At 33.0% G+C, this 26,449-nt stretch overlaps 2 protein-coding genes across 2 annotated transcripts in view; one reads left to right on the plus strand and one right to left on the minus strand.

Moving 5' to 3' along the window:
• Window positions 1–4,590: 4,590 nt before the first annotated feature.
• LOC113079051 (putative transmembrane protein INAFM2) lies at window positions 4,591–5,119 on the minus strand. The gene is made up of 2 exons (XM_026251236.1): window positions 5,036–5,119; window positions 4,591–4,989 (listed from the first exon to the last, which is right to left on the minus strand). Exons 1-2 carry the CDS (start codon window positions 5,117–5,119, stop codon window positions 4,591–4,593), a joined length of 483 nt encoding a protein of 160 aa, XP_026107021.1.
• Window positions 5,120–8,881: 3,762 nt separating this feature from the next.
• Window positions 8,882–26,449, plus strand: part of LOC113079052 (1-phosphatidylinositol 4,5-bisphosphate phosphodiesterase beta-2-like) — a 28,336-nt gene continuing 10,768 nt past the window's right edge. Inside the window, exons 1-21 of the mRNA XM_026251237.1 lie at window positions 8,882–9,156; window positions 9,339–9,416; window positions 10,938–11,006; window positions 11,582–11,719; window positions 13,227–13,306; window positions 13,383–13,436; window positions 13,818–13,893; window positions 13,980–14,080; window positions 14,156–14,319; window positions 15,698–15,864; window positions 15,930–16,079; window positions 17,330–17,412; window positions 17,497–17,581; window positions 18,692–18,917; window positions 19,007–19,071; window positions 20,434–20,530; window positions 21,471–21,555; window positions 21,655–21,779; window positions 24,436–24,587; window positions 24,692–24,856; window positions 24,937–25,036. Coding sequence (XP_026107022.1) covers window positions 9,073–9,156; window positions 9,339–9,416; window positions 10,938–11,006; window positions 11,582–11,719; window positions 13,227–13,306; window positions 13,383–13,436; window positions 13,818–13,893; window positions 13,980–14,080; window positions 14,156–14,319; window positions 15,698–15,864; window positions 15,930–16,079; window positions 17,330–17,412; window positions 17,497–17,581; window positions 18,692–18,917; window positions 19,007–19,071; window positions 20,434–20,530; window positions 21,471–21,555; window positions 21,655–21,779; window positions 24,436–24,587; window positions 24,692–24,856; window positions 24,937–25,036 — 2,344 coding nt within the window. The 5' untranslated portion in view covers window positions 8,882–9,072. The remainder of the gene's footprint in view (window positions 9,157–9,338; window positions 9,417–10,937; window positions 11,007–11,581; window positions 11,720–13,226; window positions 13,307–13,382; window positions 13,437–13,817; window positions 13,894–13,979; window positions 14,081–14,155; window positions 14,320–15,697; window positions 15,865–15,929; window positions 16,080–17,329; window positions 17,413–17,496; window positions 17,582–18,691; window positions 18,918–19,006; window positions 19,072–20,433; window positions 20,531–21,470; window positions 21,556–21,654; window positions 21,780–24,435; window positions 24,588–24,691; window positions 24,857–24,936; window positions 25,037–26,449) is intronic.

Raw genomic sequence — 26,449 nt, forward strand, 5'->3', positions numbered from 1 at the left:
TGCATTTATTACAACAATAGCTGCATGTAAAAATTTAAACCATCAAGATTTTTTTTTTATTAAAATATTATTTGTAAAAAGTAATTTTACAATTTTACAAATTAAGTTATTATTACTGTTAAATGTCATGATGTTGATATTGATTTTTTTTTTCATTATTGATTTAATCTGAGACAATACACTTAATAATACATGAAAATAAATTATCCTAATTTATTTAAGGGTTATATAATGATATGCATTATTAATTATCATATTTAAATTAGCATAAATTGTATGAATTTAACATTTTGTATTTATTATTTTAATTATGAAATATGAAATGAAATATGTGTTTGTCTTTGTATGTGTGTGTGTGTGTGTCTGTCAGTGTGTGTGTGTGTGTGTGTTTGTTTGTCTGTGTGTGTGTGTGTGTGTGTGTCTGTCAGTGTGTGTGTGTGTGTGTGTTTGTTTGTGTGTGTGTTTGTCTGTGTGAGCGTGTGTGTGTGTGTGTGTGTGTGTGTGTGTTTGTCTGTGTGTGTGTGTGTGTGTGTGTGTGTGTGTGTGTGTGTGTGTGTGTGTGTGTGTGTGTGTGTTTGTCTGTGTGAGTGTGTGTGTGTGTAACTAAGTTGTTTCTACCTGGATATAAGTATATATAATTATTTAAATATGAATTATACATATAAAACTTGAGTTGAATTTTGACTGAAACACATTATGTGCATTAATTAATTTTGGCCCTTTTGTCAATATTTCAGCAAAGCTGTGTTGATTCCATCACTAGTAATATTCATAATTATTTTCCGGCCTCTGTTTTGACCTGCTTCTCTCACCTGATCCTTCAAGGGGGCGGAGCTAATCACACATCCACTAATTAATTATTCGGATGAGTCTATTCACTCTCTCAGTTTGCTTAGTCACAGCTTGTGTAGTAAATGCTAAACCCTCTTCTACAGCGATCACATTTGTGCATCAGATACTAATAACCTGAGAAGCGTTGTTTTGAAGAAGCCTGGCGTTCAGTTTAATTCAGGATCTTTGGGGACTGACGTCTTATTGTTTTTAAAGCCTCCCATCGGCCGGTTGCTCTGGAAATCACTCCCTGTTCTCTTCAAACACGGCTTTGTCTTCTGTTACTCTTTTAATTAGCCTTTTCCAGCAGGCGTGCTCGGGGACAGCAGCATCCGCGGGGACCTTCACATGACTCACATGATTTATGATCATCGTGAAGGTCTGGGTTATACATGAGAGAACAAATGTTCAGTGATCAAATGTCATGCTGGCATCTAGAGAAGGAAGTGAATACATTAAAGAAAAAGGTGTTTTAAACATCACTCCGTGAGTCAATGTGAGGAGAACTGAAGTGAAATCACATCATCTTGGTGTACGCATCACTAATGCCTTCTGCAATGACTATATTATAATAAATATATTATTTGAATTAATCACTTTATTATTTTTTATTTTATTCATTTTATATATATATATATATATATATATATATATATATATATATATATATATATATATATATATATATATAATGTTATTAATATTAGTAATGTATTAAAATAGAGGATTTATAGAACTATATATATATATATACATTACAATTTAAATGAGCATATATTATGTTGTAATAAAGCAACAATTCTTAATATAATTTTTTTTTAATTTTGTATTTTTTTAATTATAGATTTATTATTTTGATTTTGAAATGTTTGAATATAAAATCAAGCCTTTTGTGACCAATTATATATATGTATGTATGTGTGTGTGTGTGTGTGTGTGTATATATATATATATAGTAACACAGTTTTATATTAAATATATTATTAATATTAACATTTAAATTAGTATAAATCGTTCAATTAAGCAACATATATCAGTATAGATTCATAATATATTTTTATTAATTTATAATCTTTTTTTATAAACTAAAATCTAATTTATAAACTATATTCTTAGTTTAAAAAAAGAAAAAAAGTTTGCTTTATTTAAAATAAAAAAATAAATAAAAATTGGACCATTAAGATTTTTTTATATATATATTAACCTTACAATTTAAACAAGCATACATTTTGTTTGATTTTAGCACTAAATTTCAATATATTTTTTGTGTTTATTTAATATATTTTGGATGAAGCTCTCTCTTGGTGTGGGTTTCAGCACTGACACATTTTGAGCTCTTTAATATTATGCACATTTGCAGAGTTTGTAACCGTCTTGTTTACAGTAAAATCAAGACTTAAAGACTAAACATCTCTTGGCACACAGTCGATTACATCATGAGCGCCTGCAGCTGTGAACGCAGACGCTGCTGATGGGATTAATAATGCATTTCCATCCGCTCTGACTGATCATAATTATAAAGCCCAATATGAACATGCAACATAATCCTGCACTTTCTTTCAAACAGCAGCTTTTAATGTATTCAGGGGGACATCAAGTAAATATTTGAGGTCAAAATAATGTGAGAATAACCATAAAAAAGTAACTGTAATCTGATTATAAATAATCTAATCTAAGTACACATGAATTGTACTTGTAATTAGATTATATTTCATTTTTAAAAGGCTTGTAATCTGATTAGGTTAACTTTTAATGGATTGCATTGTTATATTTTTAACACTATGGTGTGTAAATTATGTACAGTATAATTTATTTATTATCAATATCGGGGTTTTTTTTCGTGGTGCCTTTTTAAAAAACATATACTGTGTGTCACACCAATTAGCTTTGAAAATATTTACAAATATATATAAAATAGTTTTTTTTTTTTTTTTTATCTGTGCAAAACACACTGCCAAAGATGCTACATGGTACTGTAGCTAAGGTGTGGTTCCAGTTGTATTTTTCACTTGTTTTATGGTCTAGCTGGACAAAACACACATTCGACTTCACTTAGGTTTGATCACATGGCTATCGGTTTAAGTGCTAGTGAGGACTGACTTGGTAAACACCTCGAATAATTGATTCTCAAGGGGATTTCGTACACTTGAAGTGCACAGACTGAGGTTTCCATCATTGATTTGTACCCACAGCTGCTGAATCAATTCTACAGTCACAGGACGAATCAAAAAACATGTCCAAAACATCTTGTTTACAGGAAAGAGAAGCTTAATAGTAAAGCGCACGAATTCAAAGTATCCAGTTCAACCCCTGAATAAACCAGTTAAACTCTTTCAGCGTTGAACTCTAACATAATCCTGCACTTTCTTTCAAACAGCATCTTTACTGTATTTACTGCTCCTCAAATGGTTTTGTTTCAGTTTTCAGCGACTTGTGTTCTTTATTTTACAAAAGCACAAAAAATTCAAACATGAGTTTTATGATTGGCATAACCTGCTTGAGCCAAATATGCATTATTAATAACATTACATTTTTTAAAATGACAGATTTAGTGTTTTTTAAACCAGTCAAACTCTTTCAGTGTCCATATTTAAGAATTAAAGTTTTTTTTTTACATTCAGGTGAATATTTAACTTGCAAATGCAATATTCCACGTTTAAATTAAATGGCCATTTTTGCACAGGTGTTGTTCATAAATGTGCCGTTTGAATGCAGTTTTGTATCTCTGCGTTCGAGTTGCACAAATTTCTCCCAGATATTTTCTGGCAAGTGCTGTAGCAGGTCAAAAAGCCGCCGCTGAAAATAGAGCAGGATTGTGTAATTCCTGCTTTTGACTTCAGTAGTCAATAAAGAAGCCTCCATCATGTTCTGTACAGAGAGTAGCAGATATTTAGAGAACGATGATGAATAATACAGATCACTTCAAGCCCAGAAGAGAGTGAAAATGTGTTGCTGTGAATCTGCTAATGCCTGAAAAATAACCCTGTTTTGATCTGAATAAAACCAGTTAACGGAAGCACAAAAGTCTGCATTGAGTCAATCCTAATATCTGATTAAAGCAGGATTAAACAGTGCGCTCACCTTAACTAAACTATAATTTCATTACCTTGCCAGCTTGTTTTTAATCAAGTCAAAGTGATTGATGTGCTGCTCAGTTTGGCTTATATAACACACACACACACACACACACACTATTTAACCCCTCGTGCAGTGAAATGAAGTGAGTGTTCATAGTTGTAGGTTGTTTATTTACCTTTACGGTGATGTCTTCTACACCTACGGTACATCATTTGTCGTAAAAATGATCGTATATAGTGATGCTAAAAGTCTCCAGAGCATGTATGTACAGTACTAAACAATACATTTACATGGATATTGTGCACATACCTGAGCATCGATACATTTTCCTCTAACAAAACCAAACTGGTTAACAGGTTTGGTTGAAATTCATGCAAGCTTTTAGTGTAGTTATTTTAAAAGCTTGTCCCCCTCCCATCCCCCCCCAAAAAAAGCATGGCTGTTCAAATCAAGGCATTGTGCGCAATGAACAGTCAAGTTTTCACCTGGGATGAATGCTTCTTATACAATTCAATGCAGTTTTAAAGTGCACGCTCCCAAAATAGTCTGCAAGGAGATGCCGATTATTAAGGCAAAACAAAATCGGTTATATATGAAGGGTTAAACACTATCGGAGTCTCTGATATTTATGCATCGGTGTCCATCTCGGCCTGTGGACCAACAACAGTCTTAACCCCTCGCTTAGGTCTTTCTGTGCCGCTCATTTGACGGAGTTTGTCTGGAGTCGTCCTCGAGCGACGTCGCGCGGCGCGCTCGTCCCTGCGCGTGTCCGCCGGCGAGGGTCTGCTCTCCCCGGGAAGGCTGTGTTTTCTCTGCAGTCTGGGTGTGTGAGATGTCGCCGGACGCGTGTGTGTAGAGACCCGCGCGTTGGGAGCGCGCGCCTTTGGAGAGGGACGCGTGCGTCGGCTCTAGAGACGCGTTGGTGCCGGTGGCGTTGATGGGGAGCGGAGTCGCCCGCGTGCTGTTGCTGTCCGTCCCGTTGATGCTCGCGGTGGTGGGGGGGGCTGGGGGTGGTAGGGGGGCTGTTTGACTTGTTTGGAGACCATATGAGGCTGTAGTAGATGGCCAGGATGATCGCGGCTAGAGACACGGATAGAACATAGGCGAACACCGTGGCCAGTCTTACCCACTTCTTATTGGTCTTTGCAGCCATCTTTGCCTTCTTGTCGCCGGTGTAAGTGGCTGGCTTGCCCCTCTCCATGTTGGGCATGTAGTCTCGGTCCCGATTGGCCCGGGTTTTCCCTCGATGCTCCACGACTCCGTCCGTTTTGAAGGATGTTGAGGCTCTTTTACGCGCGGGTTAAATCGAGTCGCGTGCGTCCATGGCGCTCGAAACGTCTCAAGAATCCTTCAGGATCATGCTGCAGCTCAATGTGGAGGAGGATGGTGATGGTGCTGATGCTTCTGGTGTTTTCCAGCATCCAGCGAAGCTTTTTCCCCGAAGGCTGAGATGTTTCTGATCCAAATATCATGGGAGTGGATTAGAGAGGGGTGAAAATGATGAGACGGATCATACTGTACGCACATCTGCGCGTGCGAGTGTGTGTGTGTGTGTTATTCAACTAAAGAAGAGGCTTCATCAGCTAAAAATACAGGAGAGGAGGAGGAGGAGGCTCTTAAAGGACCAGCGGAGACTGAAGAGAGAGAGAACGAGTTCATTCAAGATCTGGTGACTCTTTATGATAACTTTCATCAAAAATGCTTTTGAAAAATATTATAACATGCTTAACAGATCTGTATGAGGTACATTCAGATAAGAACGCATTTTATTCATCAAACATTATGTGTGTGTGTGTGTGTGCGTGCGCTCGTGTACATTTATCATTAACTTATAGCACTAAAATAAATAAAAAAATAATTAAATAAAAAATGTATTTTCAAAGCAAAAAAGTACTAAAAATGTCAAAATTACACAGTAAAATTAATAAACATTAAAATAAAATTTGAAACGGTAATTATTAAAAATAACACTGTTTAAAAATATTAATAAAAACTACAAGAGAATTTCAGTAATAGCCAACTAAAATAACATAACTATCATACATAACATAACTATATATATATATATATATATATATATATATATATATATATATATATATATATATATATATATATATATATATGATGTTTTTATATAACAAACGAGAATATATTAAATACATGATGCATGATGTTTGTTAAATGCTTATTCATAACCTTTATTAAAGATTACCAGATTTTGATTTAGATGAGATTAGAATGTGATATGGAATAATCATGATGCTTCTGATGCTTTTTTAATTTACATAATTTATAGATCCATCAAAATAAACGATCTCCTACATTATGAATTCTGGCTGTATTTTTTATCAAATTTTATAAATAAAGTTTTTATGTTTTTAATGTGATAATTACTTTTTTTCTTCATTTTGGATATAAGCAAACTGATTTAACATTTGCAGTGAATGTAAATGTTTGTTTAATTGAACGTGAAGTGATGTGGTCTGAACATGCAGAATCTCTGACCTCTGACCTGAGTCAGTAACGAAGCTGTTAATTGTGGGGTTTGGACAGATGATGCTCTGTCCTCTGATGCCACAGGACCTGATTGATACCACGTCACCTGGAAGTGCTGCTGCATGAGCCAATCAGATTTAGAGTTTATAATCCTGCACCATGAGGTCCTGCTCTGATTGGCTGGCTGGTAAGAACCAATCACTGCCGTCCAGCTCTGATGGCTTTGAGACAGAGGTCATGTGTGCTGAGATCACACTTACATACTCAAAATCTTCCTAAACATGCATGTTTATACCTAGAACGAATATATTTTGGTTTATTACAGTATTTTTGATTATAAGTAATTCATTAATGTTTTGCCAGCGGGCATCACTAACATTTTGTTCAAATAAAAATGATTCATATATTAAATAAATGATTGTTTGTTTTATTTTTTGTTTTGTTAGACATTTAAAATATATTTAGTTTTGTATTTTAATATTCTTTAAAATGTTATTTTATTTCTGTGATGCTCCGCTGTATTTTCAGCATCATTCCTCCAGTCTTCAGTGTCACATGATCTTCAGAAATCAGAATAATATACTGATTATTATCAATGATGGAGACAGTTTTGCTGCTTAATATTTTATTGGAACCTGCGATACTTTTTCCAGGAGCCTTTGATGAATAAAAAGATAAAAAGAACAGCATTTATTCATAATAGAAATCTTTTATAACTATATACTCTACTGTTCAAAAGTTTGCGGACAGTATTTTATTTTATTTTATTTATTTTTTTGAAAGAAATGAATGTTTTATTCAGCAAGGATGTGTTAAATGGATAAAAAGAGACAATAAATACTTATATTGTTAGAAAATATTTCTTTATTCATCAAATAATCCTGAAAACAGTATCACAGGTTCCAAAAAATAAAAATACAATTAAGCAGCAAAACTGTCATCAACACTGATAATAATTTCTGAAGATCATGTGACACTGAAGACTGGAGGAATGATGCTGAAAATACAGCGGAGCATCACAGAAATAAATTGCATTTTAAAGTATAAAAAAATAATAATAATAATTTTTTTAATGGTAATAATATTTTACAATATTACAGTTTTTTTCTGTATTTTCGGTCAAATAAATGCAGCCCTGATTAGCAGAAATGGCTTATTTAAAAAAAAAAAAAAACTTTTAAAATCACATTATTTTTAAGCAGTTGAAGTCTGTGTCACATCCATATTTGGCTAAATACATATGTGTATGTAAAATAGTTTCTGTGTTCTTTACATCTTTAATATTCTGTGAGATCACGGACTCTCACTGACATCACTGGATCATGTAATATTAATGAACACAAATCTCTGTTTAATGTGATGTGTTCTTGACGGTTCTGCTGGTGTTCTGCTCGTGCGGTGCTGTGGATGTGAATGGTTTGTCCTGTAGTTTCGGGAACAGTCTTATGTTAATGTGCTCCGTGATGATTTCCATGTGTCAGCTCATATTTGACTGTTAGCCAAACGACGTGAACGTCCTTCTGAAGCACAGTCCAGATCTTTCGGCTCATTCTTCTCTCAATCAGTGAATCAAATGAACTTCACATGTCCACTTTTGATTAATGAATTAATATAGTAATGACTCGAAACATCTCTGTGTATGTGTGTGTGTGTGTGTGTGTGTGTGTGTCAGACCCTTCGGAAACCTGTCAGTGAGAGCCATGCTAATATTTACATATTCTAATCTTACATCATTAATAATGCCAAACCCTTGTTCACTCAGCTTGCCTTTAATAATCAACACTGAACAATCGCTCCAGTGACAATAATAGAATGTTCCTTCAAAATGTTGCCATAGAAACATTGTTTACACATTCTTTAAATGTAACCACCTGTTTCGGAATGTTCAGAGAACTTTCAAAAGTAACGTTCCGTAATTGTTACAAAATTATCAATTGGAATGTTCCTTTAACGTAATGGAAACATTACCAAAACACTGTTTTATGAGCTTGCTTAGTATTTAGGCCTTATTTATTTGAATTGTATATAAATGTGATGTTTATTTGTCAATCAAACGTAAAAAAGTCAGATTTCTGGAAAAGGACTAATAAACTGAATGTGTTTTAAATAAATAAATCACAGTTGTTTCAATCTAACTTACTTACTATTAATTATTCCATAAGTTAATTCTTTTTGACTGAAAAAATAAATTGAATTTAATATAAATATTTATTAATTTAATATGTATTTATTTTACAATTAACTGATTTACACTGATTCGAGACCATTTGAATGAACACTTTTTGAAAGTATTATTATTTCAATAAAATCCCAAATATTTAGTTCAGAAACTTGTTTTATTCATGTATGAATGATAAATATGCATCACAAATTTATTAGTCTGTTTATGTCAAAAGTGTGGAATACACAAAAACTAAATCTTAAAATCAGGGCTTCTGGATTGTTATGTTCTTTGATTTTTGAGATGCTTGAACCCAGAGTAATGGTTGAACCTGAGCAGGGCGGGTCCGAGCCGCTCTTGATGCTCATTTGCAATGCATATTGAAGGCGGGACGTCCCGCCGGCTCATTTCAGCCCAGTTTCCCCAAAGTCCTTCATTCTCACCGGCAACAATGAGTACAGGACTGAAGCTTTAGACCACTTTACTGTGGTGACCCGTCCAAAATGAACCGAAACCGCATCACGCTTCAGGAACCTGATGTCAAAGACTATCTGGTGAAGGGGGACAGGTTCACAAAATGGAAAGAAGTAAGTGGATGGGAAATCATGGTTAGGACGTTTAGGACCTCATTTGACATTTTCAGTGTTTAATAAAAATGAGCCTCTTTGACCTGTTAGATTTGTGTTTATAGTTTATTTCTCAGGTTTATATTCATGCTGAAAGATATTTTATAGCTGTTTTATAGGTTAATAATCTAAACTTTTCACAGGACTCGAAAAAAACCACACCGGTCACCCTGAAGATGGATCCGAAAGGATTTTACCTGTTCTGGGTCAATCAGAGCAAGGTAAGATATGAAAAAAAAAAAATAAATAATAATAATAATTTTGTTTTAAATTTTATTTGTCAGCTTAACCATATACAAAAAAACCTTATTTTTTTTATTTAATGGTTTGATGAGAATATTTATTCACCTCTTACATTGACGCAATAAAAATCTTTTTTTTAGCTAATATATTTAATTTAATTTATAAGAGCTTTATTTGTCATCTGAACCAAAATCTACTAAATTATTACGTGAAATCCCACTTAACTCATACTGTACTATGGTACAGTGATGATAATACCACAGTATTTTGACATTTACCTTGATCCAGTCAATAATAAATTAACAAATTATTTAATTTGAAATGTATTAGATTTTTATAAATGTACTTTATATAATTTTATTTATTTTAATTTTTAAAGTATATTTTCAAGTAAAAAATTTTTATAAAATTAAATCTATTAGATTTAAAAAAAAAAAAAGATGCCTATGTAGTTTTTATTATGAATATATATTTTTAATTTTAGGTTTATTTATTTATTTATTTTAATTTTTAAAATGTATTTATTTTTATTCATTTTAGTTAATTTTTAGCTTGTTATTTAGTAGTCGGCTTGGCAGCTAGTTGAAATAAAATGATTATTTTTTGCTATATTTTATTTTATTTTATTTCAAGTCAAAAGATTGTATGTTTTTTTGTTTTAGTGAAATATAATAATAACCCTCATTTGTAACTGGCATTCACAATCACGAAATCACTACCAATAAGTAATTTGGTGCAATAGCTGAAAACTCATAATTTGATAACGTAACAATTATGTATATATTTTAGATTTTAATATACTAAATCCATTTTACAAGGTCATGTCTGTTATTATAGAGCAGCAGCATCCACACATAATATTCATAAGAACTGAAGGCCTCCAGTGTGTGTGTGTGTGTGTGTGTGTAGACATTTATTTCTATTTATTTAAATTTAGTAGCTTAAATACTAATTTTTGTTTTTAAATTAAATTCTTAAAACATTTTATGTTCAAGTTTATTTTATATATTTTTAAATTATAGCTTCTTTTCAATTAACTAAAATAATTTACAATAGTTTTATATTTTAGTCTGAGTTAACAATAACACTGCACACAACATCATGTGATTTATAATGTCTTGTTAGCAGTTATTTTGCAAAAATAATAATAAAAAAATACATTTATTTCTTATACAGTAGTGCCTTTAAAAGTTGCTTTATTTTCAAGAAAGCTTACATAAAGGAAAACACATCAATATAAGACAATATACTATAAATTCAACAAGATATAAATCACTAAACAATACAATAAAAAACTATTAGTGTCCATTGGGAGAGAATATTCATGCAGTGCACCTGAAGATGCCTTTTTTCTAAAGCAATGTGACATTAAACATTTGCTCGGTTCATGCAATCAAACCCATTTGACCTTCACCCTTCACTGCTTGAGCTACAGAGATTGTGCATCCTGTTCTGTGCATGATCTGTGATGTCACATCCTGTGTCTCTCTGTCTCGCAGGAAACTGAGTTTTTGGATATTGCCACCATCAGGGACACACGAGCGGGAAAATATGCCAAGCTCCCTAAAGTATGTGTCCATGTCATGTTCTGTGTTTTGTGTTGCGTAACTTTTCATTATGACTAAACAGACGCAGCGTCACTGTTTGAGTTCATTGTTGCATTTGAGTATTTGTGTGAATTTGCCTTGCAAACAGCCGAAACAATCACATCATCAACTACAGTCAAGTCATGAGAACCCATGACACACAGCATGAACATATGAACACACTCACAGTTCTGAGCACAACGTTTTTACATGTATGCATTTATCAGATGCTTTATCCCAACAGACGAGGAGAATTTTTGACATGTTTTCAGTGCTATTAGAAACATCAACATATCACTGTTGTTAGATCAATTATACAGTGATTTTCTTTGTCTCCCTCCACACACACACACACACACACACACACAGCTGTTGACCTCGTGTTTCTCCCTTCACACATTTGCATGAAGCTGGATTTGTTTGCAGTTCTGGGTTGTTCTTGTTCTTGTTGATGGCTCATCTATGGAAAGCAGACGTCATGCATGAGATTTGATATTTGAGGGACTTTCAGAAATCTGACGTCTTTTTGGCCAACGCTTCTTATCTTCCTCTTTTAGCATCCGAAGGTCCGTAACGTCTTCAACATGGATTTCCCTGACAGCCATCATCTGGCCAAAGCGCTGACCATCGTGACCGGACCAGACACCGTCAACCTCACTTACCACAACTTCTTCGCTGCTAAAGAAGTGGCTCAGGTATCACACTCCACACACCTGCTTACCTTTAAAACACACACTGCACTGCATTTCACATCACATCGAAAGATGGGTGGATGGATGGATGATAGATGGATGGATGATAGATGGATAGATGGATGGATGATAGATGGATGATAGATGGATGATGGATGGATAGATAGATAGATAGATAGATAGATAGATAGATAGATAGATGGATAGATGGATGGATGGATGGATGGATGGATGGATGGATGGATGGGTGGATGGGTGGATGGATGGATGGATGGATGGGTGGATGGGTGGATGGATGATAGATGGATAGATGGATGGATGATAGATGGATGATAGATGGATGATGGATGGATAGATAGATAGATAGATAGATAGATAGATAGATAGATAGATAGATGGATGGATGGATGGATGGATGGATGGGTGGATGGGTGGATGGATGGATGGATGGATGGATGGATGGATGGATGGATGGGTGGATGGGTGGATGGATGGATGGATGGATGGGTGGATGGGTGGATGGATGATAGACGATAAATGATAGATAAATGGATGGATGGATGGATGGATGGAGGATGGATGGGTGGGTGGGTGGATGGATGGATGATAGATAGATGATAAATGATAGATAAATGGATGGATGGATGGATGGATGGATGGAGGATGGATGGGTGGGTGGGTGGGTGGGTGGGTGGATGGATGGATGGATGGATGATAGATAGATAGATAGATAGATAGATAGATAGATAGATAGATAGATAGATAGATAGATAGATGGATAGATGGATGGATGGATGGATGGATGGATGGATGGATGGATGGATGGATGGGTGGATGGGTGGATGGATGATAGACGATAAATGATAGATAAATGGATGGATGGATGGATGGATGGATGGAGGATGGATGGGTGGGTGGGTGGGTGGGTGGGTGGATGGATGGATGGATGGATGGGTGGGTAGATGGATGGGTGGATGGATGGATGATAGATAGATAGATAGATGATAAATGATAGATAAATGGATGGATGGATGGATGGATGGATGGATGATGGGTGGGTGGATGGATGGATGGATGATAGATAGACGATAAATGATAGATAAATGGATGGATGGATGGATGATGGATGGGTGGGTGGATGGATGGATGGATGGGTGGATGGATGGGTGGGTGGATGGATGATAGATAGAAAGACGATAAATGATAGATAAATGGATGGATGGATGGATGGATGGATGGATAGATAGATAGATAGATAGATAGATAGATAGATAGATAGATAGATAGATAGATAGATAGATAGATAGATAGATAGATAGATAGATAGATAGATAGATAGATAGATAGAGTGTGTTTCAGGTTTTGTCTTCTCCAGATGTTCACTGATGGACTGGAGTGCTGTGGATTATTGGGATGTTTTTATCAGACTCTCATTCTGACGGCACCCATTCACTGCAGAGCATCCATCTGTCATGTTTTTCTAATCTTTGCTCATTTCTTTCTGGCACAGACGTGGGCAGACGACATCCTGGCTATAGCTTATAACACTCTGAGAGCAAACGCCTGCAGACAGTTCTTCCTGGAGAAAGTGTGAGGATCTTTGCTGTCAGTTTGAGACTATGACATCACAAATATTGATTTATATTGATTTATGTCTTCTTCATAGCTACGTCCGCCTTTCATTGCAAACCAACAAAGATGGGAAAATCCCTGTTAAAAAGTAAGAAAAAAGATTACATTTTAATGTGACAAAATATTTATACTTCAAAGAAATGCTGTTCTTTTGAACTTTCTATTCATCAAAGAAGAATTCAGAGTAATTAAATATATCGGATCATGTGACACTAAAGACTGCAGCAATGATGCTGAAAATACAGCTGCGCATCACAGAAATAAATTACATTTGAACAGATATTCACACAGAAAACAGCTTTTTGAAATTGTAATAATATTACACAATTTTTACTGTATTTTTGATCATATAAATGCAGCCTTGGTGTGCAAAAAATTAAATTTTTCATTGGAACAGCATTTGGAAAGTTAATATTTTGGTAGGTAAAGTGATACTTAATATTTTCTATCTTCTAATCTTTGGTCTCAGTATCTTTAAGATGTTTCCAGCAGACAAGAAAAGAGTGGAAGCAGCTCTGACCGCAGCAAATCTCCCCAAAGGAAAGGTGTGTGTGTGTGTGTGTGTGTACTGTATGTTTGTGTATGTGTGTGTTTATACAGTATTTAACCATCACTCGTCTTGTGTTGTTAGTTCGACACCATTAAACCTGATGTGTTCACTGAAGCGGCGTTCAAGACCTTCATTCTGAATCTGTGTCCCAGACCTGAGATCAATGAAATCTTCACGTCCTTGTGAGTGATCGCTCCATCGGTTCATTCGATCGTTTGATCTGATCATTGATCAGTGTTTGATTATGACCCCTGTAGCACCAAGGGAAAGGGCTTCATGACGAAGGAGATGCTGGCTAAGTTTCTGAACGAGAAACAGAGAGATTCACGTCTCAACGCGGAGCTGTTTCCACCTGTCAGACCCGAACAGGTGAAGAATCTGATCGAGAAATACGAGCCCAGCTCGTCCAACGCCAGCCGCGGTGAGTTCAGTCTAATCAGTGACTTTTTTACAAAATAAATAGATCAAAAATAATTTATATATATCATCTGAGATGCAGTGTTATTGATTTAATTAATATTTTAATAAAAAAATGATAATTCATTTAATTTAATGCTTTATTTTTTATGTTTTCAGTACTTTTTTTGTTAGATTTTATGTGCTTTTTTCAGTGTTTTTTTATTTATTTATATAGCTTTCATTTTCATTTTATAATTTTATAATTTTATAATTTTATAATTTTATAATTTTATAATTTTACAATTTTAAATTTTATGATTGTATAATTTTATAATTTTATAATTTTATAATTTTATAATTTTATGATTTTAGAATTTTAGAATTTTAGAATTTTAGTACTTCTGTCAGTTTCTAGTTTTGGTATTTTTAAGTTTTTAAGGATTGTCTTGATCTACTGCCAACAGTTTTTTTATATTTATTTTACATAAAATAAAATAAAACATTTTTATTTTAAATAAAAAAATAATAATAAATAAAATAAAATAAAAATATTATTCTTATGTCTGCTGTTTTGACCCATTGGCAACAGTTTTATTCGTGTTTTAATCAGAAACATCACTAAATTTTTATTAAAAATAACTTTCTTCATATAAAAAGTACATTTTTAGAAAATGTTTATTATTCTAAAATTTTAATAAAAATGAAAAATATAAATATAAAAACAAGTTAAAAATATTAATAAAAACTAGATAGAAATTTTAAAACAACTAATAAAATAACACAACAAATGTAGTAAAACTTTATTTTCTTTAATACACAACAAATATAGTAAAACTAACTTATATTACAATGTAAAATCTTAAAATAAAAATAAGTTAAAAATATTAATAAAACTAAAATATAATGTTATTTACAATGATATACACATTAAAAAACATAACTAATAAAAATGACAATAAAACACAACAAAATTAACAACTTTAACTTAAAATTAAAATAATTAATAAAATATTAATATATAACATAACATAACATAACATAACATAATAATTAATATATCTGTGAAGTATCAACCTGTAATAAATGTAAAGTTTATAAAATATACAAATATACAAATATAATATAATATATTATAATAATTAATAGATCTGTGAAGTATCAACCTGTAATAAATGTAAAGTTTATATTATATAATATAATATAATATAATATAATATAATATAATATAATATAATATAATATAATATAATATAATATAATATAATATAATATAATATAATATAATAATTTAATTAATTAATTAATATTTAATAAATAATGTTATTTAAAAACATAACATAACATAATAGAATAATTAATATTATTACTGAAGGTTCATTCTTAGTGTTGTGCTGCTGCAGGTCAGATTTCTCCAGAAGGTTTGATGTTTTATCTGATGGGGTCTGAAACATCGGTGGTGAAGCTGGACAAACTGGCCCAGAGTCACGATATGACCCAACCCATCCCACATTACTTCGTCAAGTCCTCCCACAACACTTATCTCACCGGTGAGGAGGAAACCACAGCAGTGAGTATAAACGCTGTTTCTGGATGTGTATCTGAAGTGTGTGTTGTGTGCAGCCGGGCAGCTAGCTGACGGGCGTCTCGTCTCCGGAGATGTACCGCCAGTGTCTCCTCGCTGGGTGCCGCTGTCTGGAGCTCGACTGCTGGAAGGGCAAACCTCCGGATGAAGAGCCAATCATCACCCACGGCTTCACCATGACAACCGAGATCCTCTTCAAGGTCAGTTCCTCCAATCAGAGATCTCGCTGTTATTATGGGATGTGCAGTGGAGGCTCATGATCAATGCAAGCTCTAACCCTAACGTAATCAAAAGCTGTGGCTCAGTGGTACAGCATTGTGTCAGCAGCGCAAAGGGTGGTGGGTTCAATTCCCAGGGAACACATTTACTGGTAAAAACAGTTTATAGTCCAAATGTACTGTAAGATAATGCATTAATGTTAAATTAAAATGTTAAAAAACCTTAAATTCAGATATGTGTGAAAAAGCAGACTTTAGCAGATAGAATGTAGCATTTTAGCTTTTTAAAAAGAGCACTTATTACAGAAAATTTAATTATTTAAAAGAATATACTTGTACATCATTCATTCATATATAATATATATAATTACATCTATTGTCTTTGAAATAAAATTAATTTGAACACATTTAATTAAATTATATTATGAAACTAATAAATTAAATTAAATTAAATAAAATAAAATAAAATTAAATTAAATTAAATTAAATTAAATTAAATTAAATTAAATTAAATTAAATTAAATTAAATTAAATTAAAAATAAAATAAAATAAAATAAAATAAAATAAACAATTAAAAAAATAAATTGAAAAAATAATTAAGGGCTTGTGAACCCTTATTAACATGAGTTAAATATATTACTTAACAATGAAATAACAGTGAAAACTACTACTAAATTATTTGAATTATTAAAATCAAAAGCATTAAAACATGATCATTTAAAATAAACTTTAACAATCTAATTTGACTTTATTGTAAAGTGCATATGTATATATATACATATATATATATATATATATATATATATATATATATATATATATATATATAGATAGATATATATATATAGATAGATATATATAGATAGATAGATAGATAGATAGATAGATAGATAGATAGATAGATAGATAGATAGATAGATAGATAGATAGATAGGTGCGACTTATTTATCAAAATTAATTGAATATGAACCGAGAGAAATGAACCAAGAGAAAACATTACCGTCTCCAGCCGCCAGAGGGCGCTCTATGCTGCTCAGTTCTCCTGTAGTCTACACTGAACACATAGAGCGCCCTCTCGTGGCTGGAGATGGTAATGTTTTCTCTGGGTGCTTGATTCTTAATGAACACGACTTATATGTTTTTTTCCTCATCATGACGTATTTTTGGACTGATGCGACTTATACTCAGGTGCGAATTCACAAGGGTAAAGGATGTTGTTTCTTCATGACAGGATGTGATTGAAGCCATCGCTGAAAGCGCCTTTAAAACATCCAAGTATCCCGTGGTCCTTTCCTTTGAGAACCACGTCGATTCGTAAGACACACCCCTAATATCTGATTGACAGATGACCACATCAGGTCTGATGGAGTGATATTCGGGATCATGTGTTTGTTTCAGAGTCAAGCAGCAGGAGAAGATGGCCAACTACTGCAGGACGATCTTCGGAGACGCTCTGCTCGTTGACCTTCTGGACAAATATCCAGTGAGTTCAGACGCTTCAGATATATGACATTAGATAAATCATTACAAATATCATTTCACACCACAGGACTATTTAAAATTGAGTAGTGAAGATGAAAAAATTATAAAAATTAAATAAATTAAAATAAATGATGACCAGTTACAAACAGTTAAATTAACTTTACATTAAGGTTACATTAATTAACTATATTTGTTAACATGAGAACCAATAAAAATATTTCTAAAGCATTTAAAATTGACAAGTGAAGACACAATGTAATTAAACAACATAAAATAATAAATAAATTTTAGTTAAATTACATTATTATTTAGTTATATTTTGTTAAAATTACTTAAATGAACTTAAAATAAAAAATAATTATAAAAAAAAAAAACCCTTAAAGTTTATACCTCTAACTAAAATAAACTAGTGGCAATGAAAATGTGATTAAAATTGATAAATAATATAAATAGTGACCATTTACATGAACTAAAATTGACAATTTACAATAAAGATCTATTTGTTAACTATATTATTAAATATGAGCTAATAATACATTTAGAAATAAATAAATAAAATTTATAAAGCATTTAAAATGGACTAGTGAAAAAAATTAAAAACAATTTAAAAAAAAATAAAATAAAATAAAATAAAATAAAATAAAATAAAATAAAGTAAAGTAAAGTAAAGTAAAGTAAAGTAAAGTAAAATAAAATAAAATAAAATAAAATAAAATAAAATAAAAAATAAAATAAAATAAAAAAATAAAATAATTAAAAAAATAATAAAATAAAATAAAATAAAATAAAATAAAATAAAGCCAGTAACACAATACAGTGAGGTTCAGTTTAACACTTATCTATATTAGTTCACAATGAATGATATTTCTAAAGTTAGTTATTGTTAATTTGAGCATTAACTAAAGCATAATTAAAAGTACCCTGAGCTAGCAATGAATGGTTGTATTTTTATTAAAGCTAACATATATAAGTAACAAAGTATTGCTCAAAATAATGTTAATGCATGAACGAACATTAATTATTAGGACCTTATTGTAAAGTGTTACCAATGAACCGTTAACAGTGATTTGACGTGATATCCGTCCTGATCTTGTGTGGTTGTGTTTTTCAGCTGAAGCCGGGTCATCCGGTGCCGAGTCCGTCTGAGCTGATGGGTAAAATCCTGATCAAGAATAAGAAAAGCAGCGCACCTGCCAGCAAACCCGAACAGGTCAAGAAAGCGTCTGTTCCAGAGCAAGCTAACGCATCTGCGGACGACTCTGAGTCCAACCAACCCAGCGATCCTAACCAACCTGCTCCAGCGAACCCAGAGAGCAGCGACCCGCCGCATGCAACCGGTCAGTTCTTCTGTTAACTAGTCTTCAGTGTCAGTGGACGGAAACAAAACACTGAAAATAAGAGTATGTTGTGTCTGACCTGACTCCAGACGACCGTGAAGAACATGATGACCACGATGAACAGGACGAGGAGAAGATGAAGAACTCTGACGAGGTGAACTTAAATTCCCATAAATTCAGAATTCACAAATGTAATAAAGTAAAAGCTGTAAAAAAATGTTAAATATTATTATGATTCAAAATAGCTGTTTTCTGTGTGAATATGAGTCAGAATGTAATTTATTCCTGCGATAAAAACCTGCATTTTCAGTAAGGGTCTATTAGAATGCATGTAGAATGAAAACAAAATTCAAGAAATGAGGGCAGAACATTTATATATTTATATCATTTCATATAGTTAGTGAATATCATATGAAGAGTGATGTTTTTTTCTCTCCAAAAATCAACATGATTACAAATCAAAAAAAAAAAAATATATATATATATATATATATATATATATTTAGACTACTTGATTCACGCGGAAAACAGCTATTTTGAATCGTAATAATATTTAACAATTTTTACAGCTTTTACTGTATTTCGTACAAATAAACGCAGCCTTGGTTTAGATCATATTAGATTAGATTATTAGATTATGTTAAAGTTCATTTTAAATGATCATGTTTTAATGCTTTTGATTTTAATAATTGTAATAATGTAAAATGTTTAATAACTAGGGTTAATGCTTTAAGAAGTAGTTTTCACTGTTAGTTCATGTTAAGTAATATATTTAACTAATTTCAATAAGGGTTCAGAAGTCCTTTTTTAATAATTTTTTTATTAATTTTATTATTGTTTATTTTATTTTATTTTATTTTATTTTATTTCATTTTTTTATTTTATTTTATTATTAGTTTTATTATTTAATTAATTTAATTAAATGTGTTAAAATTAGTTTTATTTAAAAGACAATAGATGTAATTATAAAATTATATAAAATGATAAAGCATATATGAATGAATTATATACAAGTATATTCTTTTAAATAAATAAATTTCTGTAATAAATGCTCTTTTTAAAATGCTAAAATGCTAATTCTGTGCTAAAGTGTGCTTTTTCACGTGGCTATTCAGATATATCTGAGTATTTAGGTTTTACATTAATGTATTATCTTACAGTGCATTTGGACTAAAAAACTGTTTTATATATATATTATTGTTTTTTTTTTGTTTTTTTTCAACATCAGTGACAGCATTGCCTGTTTTTGCTCTATTTTGATTAAAATAATAACTCAACTAAGTTTTGGCCTTTACTGTCACTTTTAGAAAAATTCTTATGCATCCTTGCTGAATAAAAAAATTAATTTATTTAAAAAGAAAAAGCAAGTTTTTGAAGAGTAGTGTAGTAACTTTTCATGTACTTAAGACTCTCCAAGCTGCTTTTTACAAAATAATTGTTTGCTGCATGAAGTCTAATAACTTATCAAATCTAATCAACTTCTGTTGAGTCTCTATTATTTGTCATTTCCTCTCAGGGAACCGCTGGACAGGAAGTGACAGCGTATGAAGAGATGTCAGCTATTGTCAACTACGTACAGCCCAACAAATTCATCTCTTTTGAGAACGCAGCCAGTGAGTGATCAATATTACACAATAAATATAAATCACTTTTTTGGCAAATGATTCCCATTTAATCTATAAAATGCAAAATCAAATGTATAAACCAATAAAATATATATTATTAATATTAGTTAAAAATACAGTTGTTTATTGTTCATGTTAGCATTAATTGATGTTAACACACCATTTGATTTTGATTTATATTTTTATTATGATTTTATATTTGCATCTTATTTATACTGTATACATTTCAATAGTTCACGTTTTAAGGGTAGGGTATGAAAAATGTGAGAAAATTAATAAATTAAAAATAAATTAATTTGACAAGTAATGTAAAATAAAATAATTATTATTGAATTATTTTTAAAAAAAGTTACAGCAAAATATTGCAAGTTTTTATTTAGAAATTTTTAGATTGTTATTTAGTAATAATAATAATAATAATAATAATAATAATAATAACTGTAATTCACCCAGAAAGAATGAAATCATAATAAAAGTCAGAAGGTTTAACCATACGTTTAAAATGGATACATTAAGACACCGTATTTATTTATATTGTGTTTTTTACAGCAAAATAAATGTATTTATATTATTATTATATTTTCTTATATATTTACATTTCTTATATCTCTCTAATTTATTTTATATATATATATATATATATATATATATACATATATATATATATATATATATATATATATATATATATATATATATATATATATATATATATATATATATATATATATATATATATATATATATATATTGAAATATTACAATAATAAAATGTTTTATTTGTGTTCATTCAGTAAATGTTATATTTATTTATTTTGACTTTTATCATAAGACATGGAAATATGCTGCATCTCAGGACTGGATCTTTGTTTTTCTGCCTTCTGTCTCATGTGTTTCTCATTGAGGATCTGATTCTGTCCAAATCTAGAAAAAAACAAGAGTTTTGTCATCTCTTCGTTCGTGGAAACCAAAGGAGAGAGTCTGATCGCTAAGAGCGCTGTGGAATGGGTGGAGTATCCTTTACTTCTGACATGTTCTTGTTCTCAGTTAGACTCAGATTCAGTGTTTTCTGGTGTTTGGATGTCGGTGCTTTCCTAAACTGATGTCTGTAGATATAATAAGAGGCAGATGAGTCGTATCTATCCTAAAGGAACCCGTGTGGACTCCTCAAACTACAGTCCTCAGCCGTTCTGGAGCGCCGGCTGTCAGTTTGTGGCGCTCAACTACCAGACTATGGGTAAGAGAACAAACACACAGCAGCTGATCAATTATAGAGATGAAGAACTACACACAATCATTGAGTAATATTCATTATTTTAAATAAAATAATAAAAAATATCATATAAATAAACGTCCTTTTTTATATTGAATATTTATTTATATTTTTAACTTGTCATTAAATTATTTGGTCATTTAAAAATGCGGAAGAATGTCTTTACATTAGCTCAGGGTTTGACAAACTGGGGTTCATGAGTTGATGAAAAGCTAATATTTAATTAAATGATAAAAGTGTAAAACTAAAACAACAAAAAATAAAACACTTAGAAAAAATTATATATATATATATATATATATATATATATATATATATATATATATTGATATTGATATTAGAGGATGTATGCAGTTTGTTCTCTTTAAGTGTCCGAGCTGAATGTGCATTATAATGTTGTTGATCTGCTGTCTGTGTCTCTGTGTCTGTGTCTGTGTGTCTGTGTGTCTGTCTGTGTGTCTGTGTCTGTGTCTGAGTCTCTGTGTCTCTGTGTCTCTGTGTCTCTGTGTCTGAGTCTCTGTGTCTCTGTGTCTGAGTCTCTGTGTCTCTGTGTCTGAGTCTCTGTGTCTCTGTGTCTGAGTCTCTGTGTCTCTGTGTCTGAGTCTCTGTGTCTGTGTCTCTGTGTCTGAGTCTCTGTGTCTCTGTGTCTCTGTGTCTGAGTCTCTGTGTCTCTGTGTCTCTGTGTCTGTCTCTGTCTGTGTGTCTGTGTCTGTGTCTGAGTATCTGTGTGTCTGTGTCTGAGTATCTGTGTCTCTGTGTCTGAGTCTCTGAGTCTCTGTGTCTCTGTGTCTGAGTCTCTGTGTCTGTGTCTCTGTGTCTGTGTCTGTGTCTCTGTGTCTGAGTCTCTGTGTCTGTGTCTCTGTGTCTGAGTCTCTGTGTCTCTGTGTCTGTGTCTGTGTCTGTGTGTCTGTGTCTGAGTCTCTGTGTCTCTGTGTCTCTGTGTCTCTGTGTCTGTGTCTGTGTCTGTGTCTCTGTGTCTCTGTGTCTCTGTGTCTGTGTCTGTGTCTGTGTCTGTGTCTCTGTGTCTCTGTGTCTGTGTGTCTGTGTCTGAGTCTCTGTGTCTCTGTGTCTGTCTCTGTGTCTGTGTCTGAGTCTCTGTGTCTCTGTGTCTGAGTCTCTGTGTCTCTGTGTCTGTGTCTGTGTCTGTGTCTCTGTGTCTGTGTCTGTGTCTGTGTCTGTGTCTGTGTGTCTGTGTCTGTGTCTGAGTCTCTGTGTCTGAGTCTCTGTGTCTGTGTCTCTGTCTCTGTGTCTCTGTGTCTCTGTCTCTGTGTCTCTGTGTCTCTGTGTCTGTGTCTCTGTGTCTGTGTCTCTGTGTCTGTGTGTCTGTGTCTGTGTCTGAGTCTCTGTGTCCCTGTGTCCCTGTGTCTCTGTGTCTGTGTCTGAGTCTCTGAGTCTCTGTGTCTCTGTCTCAATTCAATTCAATTCAATTAAATATTGCTTTATTGGCATGAATGTAAATTATACAATATTTCCAAAGCTTAGTGTACATATATAGAAGAAATAAAATAAATTATAACAAATAAATGGACATCACAGTAATGGAACTGATTATAATATCTCATAATATTAAACTAGCAAATTATAACATTTGTGTGAACGTTTGACTCCACAGTCTTAAACTTACATAGAAATACACAAACATACTAAGGGTCACTGTGGTGCACAATAGGGTCAGACACACTGAGGTCACACACACACACACACACACACACACACACGTTCACCTGCTGTCTCTGTGTCTGTGTCTCTGTCTGTGTCTGTGTCTATATCTATGTCTCTGTGTCTGTCTCTGTGTCTGTGTCTCTGTGTCTATGTCTCTGTGTCTGTCTCTGTCTCTGTCTCTGTGTCTGTGTCTGTGTCTCTGTGTCTATGTCTCTGTCTCTGTCTCTGTCTCTGTGTCTGTGTCTGTGTCTGTGTCTATGTCTCTGTGTCTGAGTCTCTGTGTCTGTGTCTGTCTCTGTGTGTCTGTGTCTGTGTCTGTGTCTGTGTCTCTGTGTCTATGTCTCTGTGTCTGTGTCTCTGTGTCTGAGTCTCTGTGTTTCTGTGTCTGTGTGTCTGTGTCTGTGTCTGTCTCTGTGTGTCTGTGTCTGTGTCTGTGTCTGTGTCTCTGTGTCTATGTCTCTGTGTCTCTGTGTCTGTGTCTCTGTGTCTGTGTCTCTGTGTCTCTGTATCTCTGTGTCTGTGTCTCTGTGTCTCTGTATCTCTGTGTGTCTGTGTCTGTCTCTGTGTCTGTCTCTGTGTCTGTCTCTGTGTCTGAGTCTGAGTCTCTGTGTCTCTGTGTCTGTGTCTCTGTGTCTCTGTATCTCTGTGTCTCTGTGTCTGTGTCTCTGTGTCTCTGTGTCTGTGTCTGTGTCTGTCTCTGTGTCTGTGTATGTGTCTGTGTCTCTATCCTGTGTCTGTCTCTGTGTCTGTGTGTCTCTTTGTCTCTGTGTCTCTGTGTCTGTGTCTGTGTCTGTGTCTGTGTCTCTGTGTCTGTGTCTGTCTCTGTGTCTCTGTGTCTCTTTGTCTCTGTCTCTATCTCTGTCTCTGTGTCTCTGTCTCTGTGCCTCTGTGTCTCTGTGTCTGTCACTTGTGTCTGTGTCTGTGGGTTTAATGATGTGGTGTGTGTTTGATGCTGTAGACTTCCCCATGCAGCTGAACATGGCTCTGTTTGAGTTTAACGGCAGGACGGGTTACCTCCTCAAACACGACGTGCTCCGCCGCAGCGACAAGAAGTTCGATCCCTTCACCGACAGGATTGACACCATCATCGCCAGCACTCTCACCATTAAGGTCCTGCAGAAATGCATTGGGGCTCACATTGAAAAATCATGCATGGAAATACTCAAAATGTAAATTTTGTTGATGTACCTGTGAACTGTATCCTGTGTATACAGATTTACTCCGGTCAGTTCCTGTCGGAAAAGCACGTGAAAACTGGAGTGGAGGTCGAGCTCATCGGTTTGCCCAAAGACCCCAAACGCAAATATCGCACCAAATGGAGCACGACACCCAACGCCATCAACCCCGAGTGGAACGAGGAGCCATTCGTCTTCGAGAAGGTCAGATCCCACGCATCTCGTATCATGACTCAGGTGTGTTGGAGCGGCTCGGAGGCTGACTTTTGTGTGATGTTGTGCAGATCTTGCTGCCGGAGATGGCTTACCTCAGACTCGTGGTTCAGGAGGAGGGCGGAAAGTTCCTGGGTCACCGGATCATCCCTCTGGACGCTCTGCAGACAGGTGAGAAGCTCCTACAACATAATATACTTTAAAAGAATATACTTCTGCGATTTAAACCTGAATGCATATTATTTGAAATTGATTCAAATGTATTATCGTTTAAATTTATATTAAATGCAACTTTTTTCTTCAATGCATCTTCATGTGTACTGTCTCAGTTGCATCTATTGTGTCTTTTGAAACGTAAAGGGCATTTAAAGTAAACTAAATTATGATTTCATGTTGATTACATTAACAGTATTATAAAATTAGATATATTTGTGTCCCTGGAGCACAAAAGCAGTCTTGAGTCTCTGGGGTATATTCGTAGCAATAGCCAAAAATACATTGTACGGGTCAAAATTATAGATTTTTCTTTAGTGCCAAAAATAATGAGGATATTCTGTAAAGATCTTGTTCCATGAAGATATTCTGTAAATTTCCTACTGTAAATAAATAAAAACTACATTTTTAATTTGTAATATGCTTTATATTCATAATAACTTCATTTGAACAACTTTAAAGATGATTTTCTCAATATTTAGATTTTTTTTGCTCCCTCAGATTCCAGATTTTCAAATAGTTGTATCTCAGCTAAATATTGTCCTCCTAACAAACCATATCTATGGAACAATTATTTATTCAGCTTTCAGATGATATATAAATCTCAATTTCGAAAAATGTACCCTCATGACCCTTATATATAGTTGTCTTTTTTGGTAACATTTTTCAATAAGGTTCAATTTACATTAGTGAACATAAACCAGCATTGACAAATACTTGCAAATTATTAATTAATCTGAGTTGATATTAATTTTAACATTTACAAATACATTATAAAAAATCTAAAGTTTTATCTGTCATTATTAATTAATAGACCTGAGCTAACAATGAACTAACAATGAACAGTTGTATTTTTTAAAATTAATGCAAACAAAGATTAATAAATGGTATAAGAATGTATTGCACATTGTGAGTTAATATTAGTTAATGCGTTAAATAACATTTACCAATTGACCTACCTAATAAGTAGTCTTTGAATAGCTAGTCTTGAATTTAAATCAATTTTGTTATAACGATTTTAATGGGTCTTAATATATAATACATTTTAATGTGTTAAATTCAATTTACCAGTGTAGTATACAACACTATAAGCATTTATTTTATTTTATTTTATTTTATTTTTGCCAAACTACAATTTAAAAAAAAAATAAATAAATAAATAAACTTTGTCTGAAGTGCACAGTAGTAATAAACATGCTTTTTAAATACATATACATCTACTTTAATCTTCATTTATATATATTTAATCACACAGAGTTTATCAATTATGCATTGTATGTTAATTGTCACACTTACATTTCAGGCTCTCGGAAGCAAGGAAATATATTTGTGTCAAGTAAATAATTGTTTATCATGTATTGACCAGCACCA

Source organism: Carassius auratus, unplaced genomic scaffold (assembly GCF_003368295.1).
Source record: "Carassius auratus strain Wakin unplaced genomic scaffold, ASM336829v1 scaf_tig00027103, whole genome shotgun sequence".
Classification (NCBI taxonomy): Eukaryota; Metazoa; Chordata; class Actinopteri; order Cypriniformes; family Cyprinidae; genus Carassius; species Carassius auratus.

Coding starts and splice junctions, on each gene's coding strand:
- LOC113079051 (XM_026251236.1), bottom strand. CDS start 5,119: ATGCCCAACATGGAGAGGGGCAAGCCAGCCACTTACACCGGCGACAAG. Junction 4,990..5,035: donor CAAAGACCAATAAGAAGTGG/GTAAGACTGGCC, acceptor CCGTGTCTCTAG/CCGCGATCATCCTGGCCATC.